The following is a 26,856-nucleotide window of genomic DNA, read 5'->3' on the forward strand; positions in this document are numbered from 1 at the left end:
CCACACAATACCACAGAGCTGCATGCTCGCAACTCCGCACAGCATCACAGAACAGCGCATGTGCTGCGGTGGCTCTGCAGTGAGCAAACACACGGGAGTGCCAGCTGCCATAAGCCCAGCACGTTGACACATGCAGTCCCTGCTGCCTGAGTATGCTCATGGTTCATAGATTCACTGTGCTGCATTTTATCAATATGTCCACATTGGATTCCTTCTACTTACTTAAAAAAAACTAACAGCATGCTGGACATGTCTGGAATTGTGGACTGTCACTTATAGACATGCCCTGCTTCACCTGGGATACCCTCTAATACTGTTGGTCCTTGCCTCTATATATGTGTCTGTCTGTTTTGACCATTCATGTTTTTTTTCTGTATCCATCCCTCGTTTAGATGAGTTATATACATACTGTATCCTGCTGTATCCCAGGCATGGTGTTCAGTACAACCACCTGCTGCAGAGCCCTGTAGCCTGGGAGGCAGAGGCTGGATGCGCAGCTCGGTGTACAGTGGGCACACATAGAAGCAGGATGTACTCTCCAGTGTTCATACTGGAGAACTGGCCAACAACGCATTTTTTAAGACATTTCCCAATCAGTCCAAAACACATGGCTGTATCTAGTACATGATCTAATTTTCAGTAATTCTTACCACATACAAATTAGATAGAAACCTCTGTTGGGAATATAAAATTTAGAGGAAAAGTTTCAAATGCCTTAAGAATATTTATAAAAATTCATCAAACTTGATTAAGACAGTAATTTCATGAGTAAGGTAAGCAGGACAGTGAGGAGTCCTTGCAAAAGCACCACTACCACAGCTTACTGTCCAAAACATCATCTCTTAGGGCATGAGAGACACTTGAGAGAAAACACAAGTAGCTATACAATCAGGAGGCCTCTTTATTCTCCATACTAAGTTTAAGTCTGCAATCCCATAGGGCACACGGTGGAGTCTGCGTCTGTAACCTTCTCTCCGAAGAGGAGGAGCTCTAACTACTCACTGTTAACACGCTAGGGGATTCAGATGAGTCACTAGCACCAAAAGCAATGTGTTTGCCCCTGTGCTGGAATGACAGAGCTAAAGCCAGGAGGGCTACCTTTCTTCCCCCAGGTGCCCACGGGAATGCTGCAGCAGCTTATTCTGCACATGTCTTCTCATCATACACCCAACCTGTATTCGCTGTTTCTTTGAAAGCCAGGAAGTGAACTACAGGTAGTGCGTACCTGTTGGTTGATAACTTCCAAACGTGAATCCTTCAGATGTGTCTTTAGCCATTCTGTTGCCTGAGAAGACGGGTCTATCAGAAATGGGCACACTCGACTCTAGTGGGGAGAAAATTCTTTTTAAATAATGATATTTTTATATTTAAATAGAAATAAACTTCTAAAAATTGTGAATCAACTTCAAAATGAGATTGTGTGTGTCTATATAGAATGCAAGTCTATTAAGCTCAAGATGGAAAAGTCAGTGCTGCTTGTATCTGCACCAAAAGCCACTTGAATTGGGACAAGTAGTAAATATTTAAATATGACTGCAATAAAGTGAATATATTCTGCAAATTTCCTTGCAGGAAAACTGAGTAGGTTGCCCATCAGGATCCAGGACCTAGGAACTCCTTTCTATAGACTACCTCACACTGGTACACTGTAAGCCACTGAAGCTGCTGCCAACAGCACTGAGCACATGAAAAGAAGCAGCATGCAAACCTAAAATACATATTATTTATATGTAGATCTCTTTAAACAACGACCCAATTTTTCTTACATTTCCCCACTTACTTGAAGAACAACACAACTGCTACAGTAATAAGAGAGCACACACAAGAGGAGATGTGACACACACTTAGAACTGGACTGTGTCTAGCAAGAACACATGCAGGCACATGAGGGGAAGTGAATTGCAGGAACTAACTGACAACCCCTCAAAACAGTTTCTAACACAACACGGCTCAGCATGTGGAAACACTCAAAGGCTGATGGACTTTAGAACAGCGGCACCAGAGTTCTCAGGTTCCCTAGAGATGAGGAACTCCTCCTCCCACTGCGTTCCCACCAGGAGGCTGTGTCTGGAGGTTTCGCTGCTCTGTCGTACAATGCACGCCTCCTGGCAAAATGACTTGTCTAGTAAACAGCCTCTTCAGTGTTTCTGTGGGTTTAGATCTAGTTTTATGCTAACAGTTAATAATAAAAACTTCACAGTTCTAGTAGATTCTCTCACACCACCAAAGACATTACTTTTAAAATCGAAAGAGTCCTTACCCATGACTTCAAACCAATGATCTGATGCAGTATTTAAAAAAAAAAAGCAGAGGTAATAATATTTTTAAGTCCTTCATTTAAGCAAGCATGGCTAACAAATCTAAAGGTATTTATAAATTAGGTTTCATCTTATTTATACTTCTTCATAGAACTTTAGACAAAATTTCTAAGGTACATTTAATCTCTGTGTTCTATGATAAAATGCAGCTAAAATTTATAGTTAACATATTGTAATAGATTAAAAATGATAAGCTTCTATTTGTTAGGAGCCATATTTCTGCACGGAGTCAGCTAGCCTTTGGTTGCCGGCACCTGCTGGGAGGGCCGTATGTGTCCTTTATGCCATTGGAAGCTCTGCTACACTTGAACGTTTGGATTACCTCCCACTGAAAAAGACTAAGGAACATGAGCGCAGTTTCTCCAGCTCTGTTCTCTTCGTAGCCCACCTGAGGACTTATAACAAGATCTTGTAACGAGAGATTTATCTGTGTTCAGTATATAACCCTGCACTCCCTCAGATTAAAAGAGGCCTCGATCAGATTTTCATGTTGGCCTCATCTCTGCGTGCCTCTGTCCTAGCTCTCTCTCCATTCACATCCTCTCTTTCAGGCGGAACTCAGGTTTGAAATGTTCCGCGGGACAGGACAGCCTTCACTGATTTATTCGCCTGCCATGCTAGCTGAGAGCCAAGGGAACACAGATAATGTATGTTTCCTTACCTTCAGTAGCTTCATATCCAAGTAAGAAGCAAAAATGAAAACTGCATGATTAGGAAGTACATAAGATATGCAGGAGACATACAGAGTTGGGGTGGGAAAGGCCAAGTCAATTAAACCAAGATACATTATCCAGGTAAAGAGGGTGGAAAGGTTGAAGTCTCTGGAAAACTCCAGGAGTCTGGCAGAGCTGGGTGTGGAAAGGGTGAGCAGATTATGCACTTAACATAGCAGAAGCAGGAACTGGTAAGAACTGCCAGATACTAATTCCATAAGGAAGAACTGTGTGTGCCATGTCTACCTGCAGGCAATAGAAAGTCACTGGCATGCACTAATGGAAGCAATGTGATGAGCAGAGAAACATTTCAGGAACATCACTCCAAGACAGGAAGCACACAACACAAAGCGGGAGGCGCTGGCCGGCACAGGGAATTTCTCTAGGTACAAAACGATGTAGCTAGAAGTGATTTAGGTAAGCCTGATGGTTCTAGGAATAGCCAAGAAATGCATCTGTTAAGACTAAGAAATAACTAACTGAAAAACTAGGAGACAGTAACAAAACGACACAGGTTTGTACCCAATGTTACTGAGCTAAGATTATGCTACCTCCCACAGAAAAATAAGAGAAACAGGTCATGAGGATGGAGAGGACAAAAAGGGCTTGTGAAGGAGAGCTGCCTGGCCCAGCCCGCATGGCATACTCAAGGTTTCTAATAGGGTCACACACACAGAGTGGTCACCTGCCACTGCACTGACATTCAGATGGCTCAGTGGATCTGTGATCAAATCTACTCCTTAAGATAGAGCAAGAAAGCAGCAGGCTGACTTAAGCCTATGCATAATACTAGCACTTGTGAAGTAAAGGCAGAATGATCGATCAGGAGTTCAAGGTCATCCTCAGCCACATAGCAAGTTCAAAGCCAGCCTTGACAACATAAAATGCGAGTAGTCAATCCTTAGATAATTAGTTTCATAAATGTCACCTAAGATGTTCACAAAAGATGTTACTAAGCATCACATGCACTTCTTAATCATACATTCAATTATAACAGATTTCAGACTTAACCTAACTCAGACTTGAGATACAATATTGACTATAATGGCAAATTCATTCGTATCTATTTTCCAAGTGGTTTCTTTTTGGAAGGGGGTACATTGGAAGAATGCATAAGTATTCAAAAGATTTTGGCAATCTTCAATGAAATTTTAATATATGCTCATTATTAAAACTAAATTCAAAGCAATTTCCCACAGTGATTATGAAACCCAATTCTGAAGACAGTTGTTTTTTCAGTTATCAGCAAAAAGACAAAATGTGATAAACATGTTTTCTACAGGCTTAGCTCCACCATCACATCACCCATTCTTAGGAAATGATTCTTAAATCATCAAGGCTCTTGTAGGGGTTGTTTTTGGTTTGTTTTGCTTTGGGTTTTCACTATGTAAATGTAACCTTGAACTCCTGGAACTCAAAATCCTTCTGCTTTAGACTCTAAGGCTAGGATAGCATGAGTGCGCCACTATGCCAGGCCTAACATGTGAAAATTATTACTTTCTTTGATGACTACTATGGAAAGAAGGAATGAGCCCAAAATCTTGAAGAAAAGAACAGTAAGTATAATAAGCATGACAAAGCACACGGGGTGGAGGGAGGACAGAGAACAGTGTAGAACAACACTAAAAAAGCAACTGGGACTCCAGGTGTTTATTTCAGCACATTTTAAACAATTTAAGAATTGTTTAAGAAGTAGGTGGAAAAACGGTAAAAATCAAATTAAATTTGAAAAGCCATTTAATTTGTAGTCAGTAATCTATTCCAGGCAACACTCTGGTATTCTGAACTAAAGTGTGGATAATTAATAGGTCTAATAAAACAAAATTAAAGCAATAAACAGAACTCAAACCAAGAATCACATTATTTAATGTACACACACACACACATACACACTTGTTGGGGGAGGTAAAAGACTAAAGTATAAAAAAGAAAAATATCTGTGTTCACAAGGAAATGTTTCAGAAGCAAGACAGAGACTAAGAGTATTATGAAGTATAAGCTATTGAGGCAAAAAATAAATTCCTATCACTTAGGAGAAGACGTTAGTATGTCCTTGGGCCAGCAAGAACAGCTCAGTGGTGGAGGCCCTGGCCCCATGGGGGGGTGGGAAACTCCTGCATGGTGTCTTCTGACCTTGCTTATATATTTGCACACACATGCTATAAACAAATACAAAAAAAAAAAAAAAATGTGAAAGCTACACCAAATTAGTGGTAAAACCAAACTTCATTTAAACTTTACAATTTGTTCAAGTCACAAATCAAAACAAAAAGGCATAAATGTGCAAAGGGGACCACTGTGGAGGTCATAGAGAAGGCAGTGAGAGAGAAAGGAGGCTGAGGAAAGAGTAAACAGAGTAGACTAAGTATGCATATGAAATTGTCATTGAACAATGTAATAAATGTTTTAGTTTATGGTGTTTTTTAACCGTGGCTTTGAATGTGGATTCTAAATTTACTGCCAAGAAAGTATTTCCAACTGTAACAAACCACATACTACATGAAACAATTTTCAAAAATGTACAAATGTCTATTTCTAACCCATAAACCCATAACCCAAAACTTACTCTTATTTTAGAATTTTGTTTGATTAAATTAAGTTAAATTGAAAAACAAAATTTATGAGAGAAATAGACCATGAGATGAATCAGGATCTCTATAATATAACTATTACTATTACTGTTAAAGCGCTCAATTCAAGTATTTTGTCTCCAAAAAGGCCATATTGGCTTGCGCTTTTATATTGAATTGAAAAAGAAACTATACTAAACAGTAGATAATCAACTTTAATTATCAATATATGGCATTTTATTTAGCTAAAAATATCGCTATAAAAGCTACTACTTCACACTTGCAATGCTGTGTAGCCCTTTAAATATAACTGAGACAATCTTATCAGTTACCTGTAAGATCACAAGGGCGTTCTCTATGGAAAGGTCATCAGAAGGAAGGCCTTCACTTTTCCAGATCAACTGCTCACTTTCAGTACAAAGAAATCGCCTTAGATGAAATTCTGAAAAGTGAAAGGCACCCAGCAGTCACTACAGCGACCAGCGCTTGATAGACAGCCCAGCAGAAAAGGCCAGTGGTATGCCCTGGCCTGATACCTATTCCTCTGTATTACAACATAAATCTGGGGACAGAAGTTTCTTAAAAAGTGAAAATGAGCAGAAATCTTAATTAATTCTAAGTGAATGTTTCACGGCCACAATAATTTGTAAAGACCACAAAATTCACAAGAAAATTTAGAGCCTCACATTTCATTTTAGCATGTGAAATTAATGTACAGTTGTACAAAATTAAAAATAATTCAGAAGGATGAAGGAATAGAAAGCATAATAACAAAACAATTTACAAAAAAATCCATGAGATTTGGCAAATCTGAAGTAGCCATACTATCTATCCTTGGTGACATAGAGAAAAAAAAAGTTAAAAGAAGTAAGGGGAACAGGAGTGGAAGGGCCAGTTGGGGCATAATGAAAGTTCAAGTTTGTAATAATAACTCAATACAAACTTCCTAGACCAGCAGCCTTGGTCCACTCCTCCAGACAGCTCTTCCTGAGGCCTTCCGGAGCAGCAGACAGGTAGGTTATGAACGCGGCCGCCAGCTGAGCTCTTTTGGGGAGGGTAGCTAACTCTTCCGATATCTCTGCCACCTGGAAGAAGACAGTGAGTGTGGGTACACTCCCTCTGAAGACAGGACAGCATCACAGCTAGGAAAACAACCCAGCACTGGCTTAACTAGTGCCACCTTCACAACTCAATCATCAAAATTTCAAAATATCAGTAAGAACTCAAATTTTTTAAAGTTTGAAAGACAAGATATTTCCATAAGTAAACCTGTGAAAGGAACAAAAGTTCCTCTTGTTATATGCATCCTCCCTTCACAATTAAATAAAAACATTTTTAAAGAAACCAAATGTCACTAATGTGGAAAACATGGACTTTATCAATAAGACACACATGGTCAACAGCACTGAGTATGCCCGTGCTGTGGTAAGGGAAGCCGCTCGGGTCACTGCCCTCCCTGCACTTCTCAGCAACATGGGCGAGCCAAAGGAGAATAGGTTATTTTCCAAAAGTGTGTTCATAAAAAGACATTTTTGCTTAAAGGTCACTTACTGATTGGCCATTGACTTCTAGACTGTCAGTCAAAGGTCAGCTATAAGCTAATGGATATTTTTCCTTGTCTCTTTGTTTTTTTAAACAAATACACTAATTCCACACCAGGTTTTCCATCTTTATGGCTCTCGTCCTCAACGAACCTGTGCATTCCATCTCCTGTGCTCTCTGTCCAGCTGACTAATGAGGACCTCTGCCGCTTTGATGGTCTCCTGTGCCTTGCTGACTTCAGCTTCAAGCTTGGCAGCTTCTGAAGTCCTGCTCTGAAATCTAAGAAAGCGTTAACACAGAATTAGAAACAAAACATTACACTTAATCCCCTTCTCCTTGGGAAATACTGGTTACCTATGTGAATGGAACACCGTTAGCAGGATGGATAGGTAGACAAGCCTTACACTCAAAGGCTTCCTTCCTTCCACCTTTGCTCCAGTAGAGCTCTGTGGTAGAACATAACACAAACACAAAGCCCCAGGTCCCTCACCTACAACAGAGTCAGTCCAGTATCTCATTCTGTATGTTCCAAGGCTAGACAGAGCCTCTACAGCCAACATTCTATACACATTTTTCAAAATGTTTATTCAAGGCTTGACCCTAAGAAATAGCTAACCATACGTCATAAATGTTTCTTTCTATTCTAGTTGCACAAGCCTATCTAATATGATGTGGAGTTTTTACATGATGACAACATACCACAAGTTTGAAAGTTCCCAGAGCATCTTCTACCCACTCCATTCCTCTCACCGTACTTCTTGGCTTAATCCTCTCGAGCATCTACCTGGCAAACAAAAATATCTGGCCCGTTGTGTATCATCTCTCACTTAGTGCTGAATTTTAACAGTGTGTATGTCTGTATATGCCTAAGTGTAGAATGTATGCATAAGTACACTTCAGATATGTTCTTTTGTGTAGGAACATGTGGAGTCCAGAGGACAGCACTGGACTGTCTTCTATAATCACTTCCCTATACTCCCACTATGAAAGGAAAATGTGATACACAATTTCTAAAATAAGTTTTCATAATTTTTTTTAAATTAGCAGTTTTTCTTAGCATGCACAGGACCCTCAGTCCACAAGAAGAAGAAAATACACTTGTAGAAAATTACTGCTATTAGTTATTTTGGCTTTGCTTTATGTCTTGCAGAGCCCAGGCTGCATACATAGCCATGTAGCCCAGGAGGCATACATAGCCATGTAGCCCAGGCTGCATATATAGCCATGTAGCCCAGGCTGCATACATAGCCATGTAGCCCAGGCTGCATACATAGCCATGTAGCCCAGGCTGCATACATAGCCATGCAGCCCAGGCTGCATACATAGCCATGTAGCCCAGGCTGCATACATAGCCATGTAGCCCAGGCTGCATATAGCCCAGGATCACCTCAGCCTCCTGATCCTCTTCCTCCCTGACTACGTCCTGGAGCCACAGCCATGAGCCATCACATAGCTCAGTAAAGAGAACATCTCAACTGCTCCCTACCTGTCTCCACTTGAAAGTGATGTGAGAAAAGGCAAATAAAACAATGGTTATGACAGGATGTGAAAGCCTTTAAAATAAGCTCAGGCATCCTGCAGTTCCAAGCCAAACTTACTTTTCCTTGAGTTCTGACACTTTTTGACCAACAGAGTTAAGAAGATCTTCCAGCTTCCTTTTCCTGTCTTCAGTTTTCTTCAAATTCCTAAAGTATGACTCAATGTTAGATATCACTCTATTTTAGATTTCAACATTAAAGCAGCATTTTAAGGAGTAAATGTTAACAGAACTGCCAGAGTTCAGTGCTATAACCCAACCTCATAGATACACGAAGCAATGCTGAAACTAAAAACTAAAAGTGTACCCTTTGATATCACTCATATTGCTTCTTGGAATTTGTATTTTCATAGACTTGTGACTGTAGGCTTCTAAATAAAAACAGTACACATGTTTTCCTATCTTCTTTCAAAACCACATAAAATGGTGGCAAGGAAATAAATATGCACACCCTACATATATAATAAAGAAAATTTAAAATGTGTGGCAAAGGAAAATTTTCAGTAAAATTTGGAAATTAAGTACTGATAGGCCAGAATGAAAACAAACAAAACATGAGATGCCTGTGAGAAGGCATAGTAAAAATAAACAGAATTCCAAATGCTTAGAAGGTAGACTGCATTTGTCTCTGAAAGTAACAGAAAAGCTAGAGATACAAACATGTCCAGAAGTTGGTGGGATGCACTCAAGAGTTAGATATCAAACTCCGCCCCTCCCCTGAGGCCAATCCAAAACCCAACACAACTAGCTAACACTCCACCCAACCCTCTCTAGCCCCAGTGACGCCATACATCCAAGGTCTGATACTTCTTTATGGAAAACGTGAATGCCTCTCTTTGGTCTAAAACGTACCACCAAATACTGAGGAGTTGTCATCACCTGGCCAGAATCCTCACACCAGCAGAGACAAACAGACCACACACTCCAGTTTCTATGATTGTATATTGATTACTCACAGTCAAGGACTTGCCCTGTCAAGAATGCTTTTTACCCAGAACCAAAACAAAGAATATGAATGTCTGATTCCAGGAGGAAGTATGGAAGGCCAGGAAAAAAACTGAAACAAAATTACACCCTTAGGTGGATAGAGAGAATGTTAAAGAAAGAAAGTGGAACTGAAAGAGACTAACAGAGCACGGGAAACACAAACAGGACGCTGCTAGAACAAAGCAGCGCAGGCATGGGAGGCAGGCAGGCAAGGGCACTGCATGCATAAACACACAACCCCGGACCAACGGTCTTCCTGGGAGCCTATTCTCCATTTTGCACAAAGTGTCATTATTGTTATCAGAATCCTGAAATTATTAAAACCAGATATAAGAAAATACTAGATTACTTCCAGCATTGTCACAGCAGACTAGTAGAAGTTTCTGATCGTGACAATGAAGGCAGTCCTTCCACCACCACACTTTCAAAAAGAGCAGCTTCTTTTTGTAGAAGTGGCAGAGCCTCAGGTTGGCTCTGGTGTATGTATGCCACATGGGGAGGGGAGATCATCAAATCATGACGAGAAAGGGAAAGCAGAGGTAGACAGCATCACCCAGGGTCTTCACAGAAGGATTTCATTGTCCTTGAAATAAGCACAACTTAAGAAAAAAAAAAAGAAAAGTTCACCAGAAAAAAAAAAAAAACAACAAATTTCAAAATCATATCTGTTGGTATCTCCAGCTGCCCTTCCCTCCCCCACGTGGTCTGGTAAACCTCACTCCTTCCTCTAAGCCTCCACATTCCTGGCATTCCTGAGGACTGTCCCACCCCTCACCTGGAGCCACCAGGTCTCCAAGCCCAGCAGGTGGCAGGCAGACATCTCAAGTTCCTGCACCAATCTCCCTTCACCTGCATTCCTTCAAAACCTTTCCCGGGACTTCTCCTGGCCTCAACCCCTAAGGCTGGTGAACTTGCCCAGGAGCCTCAGCTCACAAATTAACCTTCCCTTTTTATACTTTTAACCTGGCTCGGATTGGCTTCTTTCGTAGGTGAGGCTAACCTGGCAATGCCATCCTGTCTTGAATTGAAGTTAGAGCTGAAATCTAACCATATCTGTGACTGGGTAGTTTGTTTACAAATGGATTAAAATGCCAAAAATTGGGAAAGCTCCATGGCAGGACTAGGAACAACCACATAGGACCACATTACTTTAGGACTTGCTAACTGCAGAGCAACATGCCACCGGGCTTCTTGAGTGGCGACTGCACAAACATGTAGCCCAGTGTGCACAGGAACAGCCCAGAATACTGATAGGCACAGAAAGAAACCACTGAAGGAATAATAAACATCTCCAGAACCAATATGTGCACTGAGTGTACCCTACCCCAAATGTAGGGATTCCAACCCCAGAAGCAGGGTCCCAAAAACTTCCAAAGAGAAGAAGTACAAGGCATCGCAAAACAAACAGCACTACTCTTCCAAAAGCAAGGCTGCACTCTGGGAGTCAGCAGACAGGGGGGGGGCTTGACCTTCAGTGTGTGCACTAAATCACCTGAAGGTTAAATTCAAACAGACTGAAGGCTTTACCCGACCCCAAGTATCTCTCACTCTGCATCTGCAAGAGTGAAAATATCTGCACACTTAACAAAGACAGGATGCTGCTGAAGCTTCTGGCACAGGAACCACATGCTCGAACAAGGCCATCACATGACTACATACAAGCCACTCCAATGTGTAACATGTATGATAATACGGTATGTGCGTGCAAGAACTCCAAACACTTTCTGTCTCATGTATATTTTCACAGAAAACACTAAAACATATATTCTAAAACACCAAGGAACTGAAAAAAAATTTTATAATAAAATGATGAAACAAACTAAAGAGACAGAGGAGCTGCCCAGAACAACAATGAAGAGAAGTGCTGAGACCCCAGCCATACATAAGACCCTAGAGTTCTGAGCCAAGAAGAATAACACTAAGAAAAAAGAAAGCTACGAGATCACCAGTAATGCTTCAAGGTTTGTGCTGAGAGATTGCAGATAAAAACATAGCATGTGAGCCGAAAAGAATGACCCAGTTTATCACTCATTCCTTCTTCTCTCGTATATTACATCCTGATTGCAGCCTCACTTCCATCCTCTCCTCAAAGTGTCCCCCACCTCCCTTCTCACCCAGATCCACACCTCCATTTTCCTTCAGAAAAGAGCTGCCCTCCCATGTATACAACCAAACAAGGCATAACAAGTTACAAAAAGACCAGGCATGTATTCTCACAGCAAAGCTAAGCTAGGCAACCCAGTAAGAGGAAAAGAGTCATAAAAGCTGGCAAAAGAGTCAGAGATAGTCTCTGTTCCCACTGTTAGGAGTCCCTCAAGAACAGCAAGCCACACAACGTTAGGATATATGCTGAGGACCTACATTAGACCCATGCAGGCTCCCTGATTGTCACTTCAGTCTCTGTGAGAGCCTATGAGCCCAGGTTAGTTGAGTCTATGGGCCTTCTTGATTCCTTGATTCTCTGCTGGCTCCCACAATCCTCCCCCTCCCACCCCCTCCTCCATGGGATTCCTCCAGCTCCACCTAGTGTTTGGTGTGGGTCTCTGCATCTGCTCCTATCAGTTGCCAGATGAAGTTTCTCTGATGCTAGGCTCCAGTCTATGAGTATAGCAGAATATCATTAGGAATCATTTCATGGACTTTTTATTCCTCTTGATGGTCATGTTTGGTTCCACCCTGGGTTTCTGGGTTATCCACACTCTGGTTCCTGATAACCAGGTAGTGCCAAATACGAGCTTCCTCTTGGGTGGCATGGTTCTCACGCTGGACCAGTCATTGGCTGGCCACATCCTCAAGTTCCCCACCACCTTTACCCCAGCACATCTTATAGGCAGAACAAATCGTAAATCAAAGGTTCCGTGGCCGGGTTTGTGTACCAGTCCCTCCACTGGAAGGTACACCTGGTCACAGAAGATGAGTGGTTCCGGCTCCATATTCGCCATTACTAGGAGTCTTCACTGGGGTCACCCTTGTTGGTGCCAAGGAGGTTCCACAACACTAGGCTCTCCCTTGCCATGCCTGTCTTCAGGCATCTCTCCCAGGACTCTCTTCGTCCACCCCCAACTTGATCCCCCTGTTCTCTTCCCCACTGCCCCACGTCAACTCTTGAAACCTATTCTACCTGCCTTTCCCTGGGAGATGCACAAATCTCCAGTTTGAGTCCTCCTGGTTACTCACCCTCTTTGTGTGTACAGACTGTAGCATGCCTGTCTTTTACTTTACATCTAATATCCATTTATAAGTGATTATATACCATGTTTATCTTTCTAGGTCTGGGTTACCTTACTCTGGAACTTTTTCTTCTAGTTCTATTCATTTGCCTGCACATTTTACGATGTCATTTTTTTAATCAGCTGAGAAATAATCCATTGTGTGAATGTATACATTTTCTTTATCCATTCTTCATTCAAGGGTCATCTAGGTTATTTCCAGTTTCTGGCTATTACAAATAAAGCTGTATAAGCATAGTTGAGCAAATGGTTCTGGTAGGATGGTCCATCCTTTGTGTATATGCTGAGGAGTGTTATAGCTGGGTCTTGAAGTAGATCAATTCCAAATTTGCTGAAAAACCACAATATTGATTTCCAAAGTGGTTGTACAAGTTTGCACTCCCATCAGCAATGGAGTTTTTCCCTTGCTCCATAACATCAGCAGCATGTGCTGTCTCTTGTGTTTTTGGATTTTTGTTTTGTTTTGTTTTGTTTTGGCTTGGTTTGGTTTTTTGTTCATGCATCTATAAGCTTTATTTTATTTTAATGTTTCTTAGTTATGTTCATATAACTCTAAGCTTTATTTTCACTTCAACGTTGAAAGTTCAAAATTGGCTTTTTTTTATGTTGTTACATTTTTTAAAAATTTTTTTAAATTAATTTATTCTTGTTACATCTCAATGGTTGTCCCATCCCTTGTATCGTCCATTCTTCCCTCGCCCCCCCCCCCCATTTTCCCATTATTCCCCTCCCCTATGACTGTTCCTGAGGGGGATTACCTCCCCCTGTATATGCTCATAGGGTATCAAATCTCTTCTCGGTAACCTGCTGTCCTTCCTCTGAGTGCCACCAGGTCTCCCCCTCCAGGGGACATGGTCAAATGTGAGGCACCAGTGTAAGTGAGAAAGTCATATCCCACTCTCCACTCAACTGTGGAGAATGTTCTGACCATTGGCTAAATCTGGGTAGGGGTTTAAAGTTTACCGCCTGTATTGTCCTTGGCTGGTGCCTTAGTTTGAGCGGGACCCCTGGGCCCAAATCTGCCTATCATAATGTTCTATTTGTAGGTTTCTAGGACCCTCTGGATCCTTCTACTTTGCTATTCTCCCATGCTTCTCTCATCTAGAGTCCCAATAGGATGTCCTCCCCTCTGTCCCAGTTTCCTGGTAAGTGAAGGCTTTCGTGGGACATGCCCCTTGGGCTAGTATGCAGATATAAGTGAGTATATACCATTTGAGTCTTTCTGCTTCTGGGTTAACTCACTCATTATGATCATTTCTAGCTCAATCCATTTATCCACAAATTTCGGGAATTCCTTGTTTTTATTAGCTGAGTAGTATTCCATAGTGTATATGTACCACAGTTTCTTTATCCACTCTTCTACTGAGGGACACTTAGGCTGTTTCCATGTTCTGGCTATTATGAATAAGGCTGCTATGAACATGGTTGAACAAATTTTCTTGTTGTGTGCTGGAGCATCTTCTGGGTATATTCCAAGGAGTGGAATAGCTGGGTCTTGAGGAAGCCCTATTCCCAGTTTTCTTAGATAGCAGCAGATAGATTTCCAAAGTGGCTGTACTAGTTTGCATTCCCACCAGCAATGAAGGAGGGTTCCTCTCTCCCCACATCCTTGCCAGCATGTGGTGTCACTTGAATTTTTGATCTTACCCATTCTGATGGGTGTAAGATGGAATCTCAAGAGTTGTTTTGATTTGCATTTCCTTGATGACTAAGGAGGTTGAGCATTTCTCTAAGTGTTCCTCAGCCATCTGATATTCCTCTGTTGAGAATTCTCTGTTTAGTCCCAAGCCCCATTTCTCAATTGGGTTATTTGGTTTAGTGGTGTTTAATTTCTTGAGTTCTTTATATATTTTGTACATTAGACCTTTATCAGATGTACCCGTACCATGCTGTTTTAATTACTATTACTTTATAGTACAGTTTGAGATCAGGTATGGAGATTCTTCTGGAGCACCTTTTATTGTACAAGATTGTTTTAGCTATTCTGGGTTTTTTGTTTTTCCATATGAAGTTCAGGATTGAACTTTCAATGTCTTTAAAAAATTGTGTAGGTATTTTGATAGGGATTGCATTGAATCTGTAGATTGCATTTGGTAGGATGGCCATTTTTACTATGTTAATTCTCCCGATCCATGAGCAAGGAAGATCATTCCATTTTCTCATGTCATCTTCAATCTCTTTCTTCAGAGTTTTGAAATTTATTTCAGACAAGTCCTTCACTTGCTTAGTTAGAGTAACTCCTAACTATTTTATATGGCTGGTGGCTAATGTGAAGGGTGTGGCTTTCCTAATTTCTTCCTCTGCAAGCTTGTCATTTGTGTATAGGAAGGATACAGACTTTTTTGAGTTAATTTTGTATCCAGCTAATTTGCTGAAGGTGTTTATCAGCTGTAGGAGTTCTCTGGTGGAATTTTGAGGGTCACTTATGTACAGTATATCATCTGCAAATAGGGATAATTTGACTTCCTCCTTTCCCATTTGGATACCCTTTATCTTGATCTCCTTTTGTTGTCTTATTGCTCTGGCTAGAACTTCGAGTACAATATTGAAGAGATATGGAGAGAGTGGGCAGCCTTGCCTTGTTCCCGATTTTAGAGGAATTTCCTTGAGTATCTCACCATTTACTTTGATTTTGGCTATTGGCTTGCTGTATATAGCCTTTATTATGTTGAGGAAAGTGCCTTGTATCCCCGATCTCTCTAAAACTTTAAACATGAATGGGTGTTGAATTTTATCAAATGCTTTCTCTGCATCCAAGGAGATGATCATGTAGTTTTTTATTTTCATTTTGTTTATATGGTGGATTACATTGATAGATTTCCGTATATTAAACCATCCCTACATGCCTGGAATGAAGCCTACTTGGTCATGATGAATGATATCTTTGATGTGTTCTTGTATTCGTTTTGCCAGTATTTTATTTAGTATTTTTGCATCGATGTTCATAAGAGAAATTGGTCTGAACTTCTCTTTCTTTGTTGAATCTTTGTGAGGTTTAGGTAACAATGTGACTATGGCCTCATAGAATGAATTTGGTAATGTTTCATCCATTTCTATCTTTTGGAGTAGCTTGAAGAGTATCGGTATTAGCTCGCCCTTGAAGGTCTGGTAGAATTCTGCACTGAAACCATCTGGCCCTGGGCTTTTTTTTCTTTTGGTTGGGAGACTATCAATGATTGCTTCTATTTCTGTAGGGGAAATGGGACTATTTAGCTTGTTTATCTCTTCTTCACTCAACTTTTGCAAGTGAAATTAATCAAGAAAATCGTCCATTTCCCTTAGATTTTCAAATTTTGTGACATATATGCCTTCAAAGTAGGATCTTATGATTCTTTGAATTTCTTCAGTGTCTGTTGTTATGTCTCCTTTTTCATTTCTGATTTTGTTGATTTCAATACTGTCTCTCTGCCTTTTAGTTAGTTTGGCTAACGGTCTGTCTATCTTGTTGATTTTCTCAAAGAACCAGCTCTTGGTTTTATTGATTCTTTGGACTGTTTTCTTAGTTTCTAATTTATTAATTTCAGCCCTGAGTTTGATTATTTCCAGATGTCTACTCCTCTTGGGTGTTTCTGCTTCTTTTTTATCTAGGGCTTCCAGTTGTGTCATTAAGATGCTTATGTGCTATGTTTCCAATTTCTTTTTAAAGGCACTCAGTGCTATGAATTTTCCTCTTAGCATTGCTTTCAATGTATCACACAAATTTGGGTATGTTGTTCCTTCATTTTCATTGAATTTCAGAAAGTCTTTAATTTCTGTATTTCTTCCCTGACCCAGGTGTCATTTAGCAGAGAGTTGTTTAGTTTCCACGTACGTGTAGGCTTTTTGTCATTCCTGTTGTTGTTGAATTGCAGCCCAAGAGCATGGTGATCTGATAGGATACAAGATATTATTTCAATCCTCTTGTATCTATTGAGGCTTGCTTTGTGACCTACGATGTGATCGATTTTGTAGAAGGTTCCATGGGTTGCAGAGAAGAAGGTGTATTCTTTCTTGTTTGGGTGAAAGGTTCTATAGATATCTGTTAGCTCCATTTGACCCATGGCATTGGTTAATGATGTTGTTTCTCGGCTTAGTTTCTGTTTCCATGACTTATCCTTCAGTGAGAGTGCGGTGTTGAAGTCTCCCACTATTATTGTGTGGGGATCAATGTGTGGTTTAAGCTTTTTTAGCAGATCTTTTACAAATGGGGGTGCTCTTGTATTGGGAGCATAGATGCTCAGAATTGTGATGTCATCTTGGTTGACTTTACCTTTGATGAGTATGAAGTGTCCTTCCTCATCCCTTTTGATTAATTTTGGTTGAAAGTCTATTTTGTTCAATACTAAAATGGCTACGCCTGCTTGCTTCTTGTGACCATTTGCTTGAAATATTTTTTTCCAAAGTTTCACCCTGAGGTAATGCCTATCATTATGGGTGAGATGTGTTTCTTGAATGCAGAAGAATGTTGGATCTTGTTTATGCACCCATTCAGTTAGTCTGTGTCTTTTTATTGGAGAATTGAGACCATTGATGTTGAGAGATATTAATGACCAGTGACGGTTAAGAGTCTTAATTTTCATGTTGTTTCCAGTTGCACGTTTGTGTAGTTGTGTTTTCACCATGGGATAGTTATCTATTTCCTGAGTAGTTTTGGTTGTAGCTTGACCCTTTGGGATGGAGTTTTCCTTCTAGTACCTTCTGTAAAGCTGGATTTGTGGATAGGTACTGTTTGAATTTGTTTTTGTCATGGAATATTTTGTTTTCTCCATCAATGATTATTGATAGTTTTGCTGGGTAAAGTAGTCTGGCCTGGCATCTGTGGTCTCTTAGAGTTTGTAAGAGCTCTGTCCAGACCCTTCTGGCTTTTATGGTCTCTGCTGAGAAGTCGGGTGTAATTCTGATAGGTTTGCCATTAAACGTTATTTGGCCCTTTTCCCTTGCAGCTTTTAATATTTTTTCTTTGTTTTGTATGTTTTATGTTTTGATTATTATGTGACAGGCAGTTTTTCTTTTCTGGTCAATTCCATTTGGTGTTCTGTAGGCCTCTTGTATGTTTATAGGCATCTCTTTCTTTAGATTGGAAAAATTTTCTTCTATGATTTTGTTGAGAATAGTTTCTGGGCCTTGGAGTCGGATATCTTCTCTTTCTTCAATGCCTCTTATCCTCAAATTTCTTCTTTTCATGATGTCCTTAATCTCTTGGATGTTTTGTGTCAGGAGTTTTCCAGATTTGGCATTTTCTTTAATGGTTGCTTCAAGATGTGTGATTGTATCTTCTAGGCCTGAGATTCTTTCTTCCATCTCTTGGATTCTGTTAGAAAAGCTCACCTCTTTTTTGCTCGCCTTCTTCTCTGAGGTCTCATGTTCTCGTTTTTCTTCTGTCTGTGTGTTTGTCACTGAATCCATTTTCATCTTCAGATCTTGAACTGATTTTTTGATTTCTTTCATCTGATTGTTTGTATATTATTGAGTTTCTTCCATTGCCTCTTTATAGGTCTTCAGAGCTTGAACAGTTTTATCTATTTCTTTCATCCGGTTGTTTGCATTTTCCTGCAATTTTTCCAGTTCCACTCTATGTGCTTCTTTTATGTCTCTCACCTGTTTGGCTGCGTCTTCCTGCATTTGATTACAAATTGTATTTGTTTCCTCCATTATCATCCTCATTACTAAGGATTTGAGGTCATTTTCTTGTATTTCCATTGTATTTGAGTTCTCTGGGTTGTTTTCTTTGGGATAGCTGGAAACTGGAGACGCCATGTTGTTTTGGGGTTTTTTGCGTATGCTTTTACGCTGTCCTTTAGACATCTTGCTGTCTTTGTTTTTGTTGGGTAGCTTCCAGAGTTGGATGGAGGGAGTCTGATGATAGATTCACGTGTTTTCTCATGATTTCCCTAGGCTGGAAGCTCTGATGCTTCACTGGTGTGGATGGCAGGCGGTTAGCCCTGTCGTTTTGGACTCTCACAGCCAGCGATCCTCAGCTCCCCTGTCCTGTGGGTCCTGCAATCGTTCTGGGTCTCTGAATGAGCGTTGGGTCAGGCCAAGGTATCCACAGCCTTCTGTGTCCCCTGCCAAGTCCAGCCAGGGACACTGGGCCTGAACCCCGGGCCGAACTTAGCTAGATTCTCAGGGCCTGAACCGTTTGCAGAGCTCACCTAGGGATTCTGGGCCCAAAATGCACACAGGTTCCGGCCAGAATTTTTGGGCTGGGATTGCGCACCAAGCTCAGCTAGGGGCTTTTGGCCCAAAGTGCGTGCTGTGGTCAGTTATTGACTCAGGGTCCAAACCATCTGCCAAGCTCAGCCAGGAATTCTGGATTCAAACTGCACACTGTGTCCAACCAGAGTCTTAGAGCCGGGACTGTGCCAAGAGCTCAGCTAGAGTCTCTGGGCCCAATCTGTCTGCCAAGCACATTAAGGACTCTGGCCCCAAACTGCACGCCTAGCTCCACCTGAGTCTCTGGGGCGGAATTGGGCATCAAGCTCAGCCAGGGACTCTGGACTCACACTGCGCGCTGAGTTCAGCCCGGGACTCCGGGCCTAAACTGTGTGGATAGTCCAGCCAGAGTCTTAGGGCCGCCGAGCCTGTGCGCACAGCTCAGCTAGAGTCTCTGTGCCCAATCTGCCCGGCAAGTCCAGCTAGGGCCTCTGGGATGAATCTGTATGCTGACCTCAGCCTGTGTCAGCACCCCAGAACTGCCCGCTGAGCTGAGCTAGTGTCTCGGGCAGAACTGTTCGCTGAGCTGAGCTAGCGCCTCCGGTGGAACTGAGCGCTCCGCCTAGCCTGTGTCACAGCAGGAGAACTGCGGCTGCGCTGAGCTAGTGCCTCGGGTGGAACTGAGCACTCTGCCCAGCCTGCGTCACAGCAGGGGAGCTGCCACTGAGCTGAGATGGTGCCTAGGGTGGAACTGAGCGCTCTACCCAGCTTGCGTCACAGCAGGAGAGCTGTGGCTGAGCTGAGCTAGTGCTTCAGGCAGAATTGCTTGCTGAGCTAAGCCAGCGTCTCCACGGCACTGCGCACTGAGCTGAACCCGGGACTCTGGGGTTGAACTGTCGGCCGAATCCAGTTTGGGTCTCAAGGCACCACTCGACCCAAATCCTGTCCAGAGTCCCTTATCCCGCAGCAACTCCCACAGGCCACCACACCAATCGCCTCCACCAGAAGGCTCTGAGCTGCAAACCTCAGCCACCGCTGCTGCTGACGCTGGTGCCGCCGCTGCTGCTGCTGCCTCTGCCGCTGCTGCTCCGATCCGAGAAAATCCGCGCTCCTTCCGTGTGCAGGGGCATGCAGGTCCTCCACACCCTGGTCCCTCCGAACCGTGGAGCATTCCTGCTGCCAAGGTGTGGGGACCTTAGTGTTCCTGGCTCAGAAATCTGTGCAATTCCCTGAATTGTTCACTGGAGCTTCCAAACACGGTCCACACTGCTCGCCGCCATCTTGGATCCCCCCGTCTCTTGTGTTTTTGATCTAGTCATTCTGACAGGTTTAAGATAGAATCTCAGAGTTGTTTTTATTTGCACTTCCCTGATGTCTAAGGATGTTGAACATTTGTTTAAGTGTTTCACAGCCATTTGAGATGCTGTTGGCAAGCTTCTGTTTAGATATATACTCCATTTTCCTTTCATTGGATTATCTGGCTTGTTTATGTCTAGTTTCTTGAGTTTTTTATATTTTTTTCGATTATTAGTCTTCTGTCAGATGTGGACTTGCGGAAGATCTTTTCCCATTCTATAGGCTGCTGTTTTGTCCTGCTGATGGCGTCCTTCACCTTATAGAAGGTTTTCAGCTTCATGAGGCCCCATTTACTCATTGTCAGTCTTAGCATCTGTGCTATTGTTGCTCTGTTCAGGAAGTTTTGGGGAAAAAAAAGCATCTTTAACAAATGGTGCTGGTCTAACTGGATCTTGGCAGGTAGAAGAATTCAAAAAGATCCATGGCTATTCCCCCGAACAAAATTCAGGTTCAAGTGGATCAAAGACCTCAACAAAAACCAGACACACTGAATCTGATAGAAGAGAAAGTGTGGAAAGTGTGACCATTTTCAATGGGAGGTCAATTGCTACTGCTAAGCCTCACACAGCGAGAGTAGACTGGGAGCAGTTCATAGAGAGAGAAGGGAGGTAGCACAGTTGTGGGGCTTTTGTTTAACAAGTCTAAGATTTGGGGTTCAATCTCCAGTAAGTCAAAAAAAGTGGGGGGACAAAAAGATATGCAAGACAGAAAATAAACTCACAAGATATACATCTCAACTAAGAAAATATTTTCATTGTCAAAATCATAAACACAAAATGATTTAATATAACATTTTTATACAATTAATATTGAAAATAATTGAGATTTTTCTCTAGAATGGGTTTTCTAGGTACTATCCAGAGTTAATGAACATGCAGCAAACCTCTCAGTCCACATTTAGAATAAATAAAATAAAATAGAATGTGTGCTAATAACAATAGCAAACTGTGTCTCAGCAGCAAGGTTAATAAGTAGGTGAGTGTTCTTCCTACCTGCTCAGATGCTGTTTGGGAAAACACATCTTAAATAATTCCCAGAAAGTCAATGTCAAAGCAACATTCCAGAAGGTCTAAGTGTTAAGCCATTCTTCTTCCACTTTGGCTCTTCTGAAGAAACTCCTGCTGTTCACACACTACCACCAGCACAGACACCTGTTCACACACTACCACAGCAAAGACACCTGTTTACACACTACCACCATCATAGACACCTGTTCACACACTACCACCATCACACACAACTGTTCACACACTACCACCAGCACAGACACCTGTTCACACACTACCACAGCAAAGACACCTGTTCACACACTACCACCATCACAGACACCTGTTCACACACTACCACCATCACAGACACCTGTTCACACACTACCACCATCACAGACACCTGTTCACACACTACCACCATCACAGACACCTGTTCACACACTACCACCATCATAGACACCTGTTCACACACTACCACCATCACAGACAACTGTCCACACACTACCACCATCACAGACACCTGTTCACACACTACCACTAGCACAGACAACTGTTCACACACTACCACCAGCACAGACACCTGTTCACACACTACCACAGCAAAGACACCTGTTCACACACTACCACCATCACAGACACCTGTTCACACACTACCACCATCACAGACACCTGTTCACATACTACCACTAGCACAGACAACTGTTCACACACTACCACCAGCACAAGACACCTGTTCACACACTACCACAGCAAAGACACCTGTTCACACACTACCACCAGCACAGACACCTGTTCGCACACTGCCACCAGCACACACATTGGAGATGCCAGTGTTTCTGCCCTCTGTCCTCAAGCTGGCTGCTCCTTGGATCTGCTCAGTTCTTATCTTGGGATTTCACTGACTCAGCTGAAAGCTTACTTTGTCAGCTGCCATTTTAAGGTTGAGGCAAAACAAAACACCCCAAACCAAAATAAATATAAACACTATAATACATGTATTGGACTGACAACAACGCAGGGAAGATCATGCAGAGTTTGTGTTTTACTTACGACTCTAATCCTGACTGCTCTGTTTCCAGAGGCTGGATCCGTTCCAAGACATGGGAGTACTGCACATTGGCCTTAACCCAAGCAGCCAAAGGAGCTGCCGCAGTGCTAGCACGCTTAGCATTCTGTAAAAAAGCAGTATAAAGTAACTTGTACCTAACTTAATATAAGACACATATAAAGTTAAGTCAACATTTTATCTAGGCATTTATTTTAAAGTTTTACTTAAGGTTCTGATTGACAGTTTAAACTATACTAAACTGTCTTTATTGAAAGAAGTGTTTCTGAACTCTCCTTGGAGATTAAAATCAATCTTTACAAAGCACATGAATCAACATGACTGCTCTGCCTTCATTATAAAGAATACACATGCCATTTTTCCTTCTACATGTGATAAACTTTTTTATTAAATGATAGCAATTTTAAGCATTGTTATTGGTGTCAAAGAAAATTTAACACTTAAGTAATTTAAGAAGTATGAGAATCATTCAAGTTAAACCTTATTGAAACTTGATACAAGTATGGAAAAACAGCTGCCCATTGCTACAGAAGCACCCAGCAGAGGACAAAAGCATCATGGAAATTATGTGGGAAGAGGAGAAAGAAAAGAAAGGTTAAGCAGACAGTGAAGTCTAGATGACCGTAAAGCCCATGGAGGACCGTAGAGCCCGTGGAGGACCGTAGAGCCCACAGAGGACCGCAGAGCCCATGGAGGACCGCAGAGCCCATGGAGGACTGCAGAGCCCATGGAGGACCGTAGAGCCCGTGGAGGACCTTAGAGCCCACGGAGGACCGCAGAGCCCATGGAGGACCGCAGAGCCCATGGAGGACCGCAGAGCCCATGGAGGACCGCAGAGCCCATGGAGGACTGTAGAGCCCATGGAGGACCGTAAAGCTGAAGCTTTGTTTTTTCCTTCATTTTAGCTTTTAGACGATCTCAAAAAGTATAATGACCACACACCCTCAGTGAAAGCCGCCTACACAGTGTCAAAAACAAAACTACCTTTGGGTCGAAAGAGGCTTTGTTTTTGAAGAGAAGCTCCTCCACACTCTCTCGTATCTCCTTCGGGATGTTCCGTGCATCAAAGGTTGCAATGTCTTCTCTCACACCCCTTTTTGCAAGGAAGCTAGGAAGACGCACAATAATTCAAATATGGCTACTAAAAATTGCTTTCTAAATAAATGTAATGTTGGTGGTACTTAAAGCCAGTTAGTTAACAACAGAAGGATATGAAGGTTCAACATAGAGCTACTAACTATCATGCTGTAATGAACAAGAAACCCACACTGTGAGCGTGTGAAGCAGGCTAGCTGCCATCCGATAAACAGCCGGAGCAGCATACACAACCTGATCCACAGTCTAGACTCCCCTCCCTTGCACGTCAAGTGTACTTGGATGGCTTTGTGGGTGACGAAAATGGCTGGCACTTGGGAAAGAACTTGTCTGCTTTTTCATGACCCAGTTTAGTTTCTACTGTGAGACAGTCCCTCACAGTGAGCTACCTTCACAGTTGGACACCTTCATAGTGGGACGTTCTCACAGAGGGCTTCCCTTATAGTGGGACGTCCTCACGGTGAGATGACCTCAGGCTGGCATGCTATCCCAGTGGGAATACTTACTTCCTAAGGAAAATATGCCTTAAAGGTTTAGCCAACGTGCAGTTAGTAGTGATTATCACCTCACCAGGGTCTAGAATCAGCTAGAAGACAAGCCTTTGCTTTGTCGGGATTCTCTAAGTTAGGATAGGCTCTCACATGCTTATGATACCTCTACAGAGGGTTAATGTGCAGCACAACCCCACAGGCTCAAGCACTAGATAGAATAAAAGGAGACATCATCTACACAAGATGTTTGCTTACTGGCCCCGGTAATGCGAGCTGGTACACGCCTTGCTGCCATTCTAAACACCTCTAGAACTGTGATCCAAAATTATATGCATGCAGTCTGGTAAAGTTCATTAGTTTAAAAAATTTTGTTTAAGTTAAAAATCTTACCTTTTCATGCTTACCCATGACGTATCAAAGATACCCATTAACCTCAAAACTCCTTCAAGGATGTCTCGGATGACATCTGGGGGCATGCGTAGTGAGCGTATTTCGGAAAGAGATTCTGGCCTAATGTTTCCAACTGCTAGCTTAGCTTCATTGACTAAAGGCTAAGAGAAAAAAAAATGTCAAAAGCCATCTATGTGTGTGCTTTTAAAAATCAGTAACAGCCTGGGCGTAGTGGCACACGCCTTTAATCCCAGCACTCGGGAGGCAGAGGTGGTCTACGAAGTGAGTCCAGGACAGCCAGGGCTACAGAGAGAAACCTTGTCTCTAAAAATCAAAAAACAAAAATTAAAAAAAATATATCAGTAACACTTTACAACCATGTAATACACATTGCCTTGATAGTCAGATGAGTACAGTTACTAACGGCCTTCCTTGTCTACCCACACAAAGGAAGAATGCTCATGCAGAGCAAGTAAAACATCTTGCCAGCATGACTGTATCATTCTAATTTGCAAGTTTAAATTTTTTAGATACTTTTTTGATAGTCTAGGGGTTCCTTATAGTGTAGGAAAAGCCTCGCCACTTAGTCAAATCTGAAGAAAAGACTCAACAGTCTGCCCTAATTCATCCCTCGCAGGCTCTCTGCTTGCTTCTATTTCCATGACTGATGCTCTCGGCATAGATCACACTGACAATAGTGCTACAGTAACATTTAGCTCACATGGGATCACAGGCAAACATGTGAAAGGGTCATATTCACATTTGAGTAGAAAATATGTTTTTAACTTACTTGTACTTCTTTTAATTCATCATCAATTTTACTTTTTCTCTCTTCAATTTTAACAACTTCTTCTGCTATTTTCTGTTTCAGTCTTTCAAGTTCTGTCTTTTGCTCACTAGCATCCTACAGGAATAGGATTATGGCATTACAGTCACTTACAATGCACTTTGTGTTTAAAAGCCTGACAACAGAAACATTAACCTTTGCTAAAACAATGTTTCCTAATTTTTTTATATTAATTTTGGGTCACCAGATAATGAAGGCAATTTTCTCAGTTGAGGGTCCTCTTCCCAGATAACTCTCTAGCTTATGTCAAGTTGACATAAGCCAACCAATCAGGGCACTCAGAGAGACTGTTTGAGAAATAGATCAAGCAGGACGATGGCACAGAGATCTAGTCTGCTCTACAAGTTCTGTCTTCAGAAATTAGCTCTGCTTTACCACCATCAGCAGAGCAGACACAGGAAATCCGAGAGCTCACATGCAGGCCTGCCTATTCTGCAAACACAACACTGGCTGAAAAGGTCTATTTCATGGGTAGCTGGACAGTTCAGCTCAAGGGAGAGACTCGGCGGCAGAACACAAAGGGAATGGACACTCCCCAGCCCTCTGATGCTGGTGGGGAAACAATGCTACAGACAAGGCACACCGGGCAATGCAGACATGACACCCACGAGAAGAAAGAACTCATGAAAGCATCCTTGGAATAAGCTCAAGGAAATGTAAGTAAAGCTGATCTGAAATGTATCATTTTTTAGGTATTTTATGAACCCTGAAAGTATTTAAAAGAAGTTTTTTTTTTTTTTAATGCCAAAGTCTGAAGGAGAAAGTAAGTTAAAGGAGATACCTACTTAGCAAGCAGAGCATAAACGTCAGTTGCACACAGGTGAACAGCTAAGCTAAGTGAACATGGGACACCACCAGCATGAACAACGTGGGAAAAGGCACACACGGCCTGTAAAGCTCAACATGAGGCAGGAAGGATGAACAGTCCCTTGCATCGCCATTTAAAACGTTATTGTTCGCACTGATTGACAAGCCGTACAGATGTCCTCCCTCGCTTATTTCCCCGCTGGCGCCTGCCCTCCCAAGCCCACCTGCATGGACACTGTGATCTCCTGCAGGGCAGCATCGGCTTCATCCTGCTTCATGCGAAGCAGCACACTCTGCTCACCAGCCTTCCTGTTCAGCTCATCCACGAGGGCTTTGGCTTCATTTAGTTTAGACACACCAGCCTAAATCAGCAAATACAGACAGGAGATAGAAAAGAAAAATTCTGTATGCACACTGGAAAGCCCTACATGAAGAAGGGCACCAATTTTTTTCTTATTGCTAATTAGAATGTTTTATTACATGTCATATCTACCAAGATGCAGTAAAATACTTGAAAGATTTAAGGGAAAACACACTTTAAAGCAGTCATTCTTGACCCCTTTGGGGTCACATATCAGATATCCTGCATACCATATAGTTACATTACAACTGGTAAGAGAAGCAAAATTAGTTATGTAATGGCTGTATTAACAACAAAATAATTTTGTGGCTGGGCGTCACGCCAACAGGAGGACCTGTATTAAAGGGATGCCACATTAGGAAGGCTGAGGAGCACTGCCTTAAAGCCTGACAGTGAATGCGGAATAGAGCTACATAATACTCAAG

General features: G+C 42.0%; 1 protein-coding gene and 1 long non-coding RNA gene across 2 annotated transcripts in view; both read right to left on the reverse strand.

Annotated features, from left to right (window-relative positions):
• Window positions 1-26,856, reverse strand: part of Dync2h1 (dynein cytoplasmic 2 heavy chain 1) — a 192,232-nt gene that overhangs the window by 82,402 nt on the left and 82,974 nt on the right. The window contains exons 55-64 of the mRNA XM_051155884.1: window positions 26,295-26,432; window positions 25,207-25,320; window positions 24,417-24,577; window positions 23,425-23,548; window positions 22,425-22,546; window positions 8,742-8,828; window positions 7,296-7,422; window positions 6,545-6,686; window positions 5,934-6,043; window positions 1,226-1,324 (exon numbers count right to left, since the gene is read on the reverse strand). Of these exons, the coding sequence (XP_051011841.1) occupies window positions 1,226-1,324; window positions 5,934-6,043; window positions 6,545-6,686; window positions 7,296-7,422; window positions 8,742-8,828; window positions 22,425-22,546; window positions 23,425-23,548; window positions 24,417-24,577; window positions 25,207-25,320; window positions 26,295-26,432 (1,224 nt within the window). The remainder of the gene's footprint in view (window positions 1-1,225; window positions 1,325-5,933; window positions 6,044-6,544; window positions 6,687-7,295; window positions 7,423-8,741; window positions 8,829-22,424; window positions 22,547-23,424; window positions 23,549-24,416; window positions 24,578-25,206; window positions 25,321-26,294; window positions 26,433-26,856) is intronic.
• Window positions 21,607-22,361, reverse strand: LOC127198092 (uncharacterized). The gene is made up of 3 exons (XR_007831808.1): window positions 22,134-22,361; window positions 21,715-21,804; window positions 21,607-21,655 (listed from the first exon to the last, which is right to left on the reverse strand). It is a non-coding gene; the product is annotated as an uncharacterized LOC127198092 (long non-coding RNA).

This window comes from Acomys russatus, chromosome 14 (assembly GCF_903995435.1).
Source record: "Acomys russatus chromosome 14, mAcoRus1.1, whole genome shotgun sequence".
Taxonomy (NCBI): domain Eukaryota; kingdom Metazoa; phylum Chordata; class Mammalia; order Rodentia; family Muridae; genus Acomys; species Acomys russatus.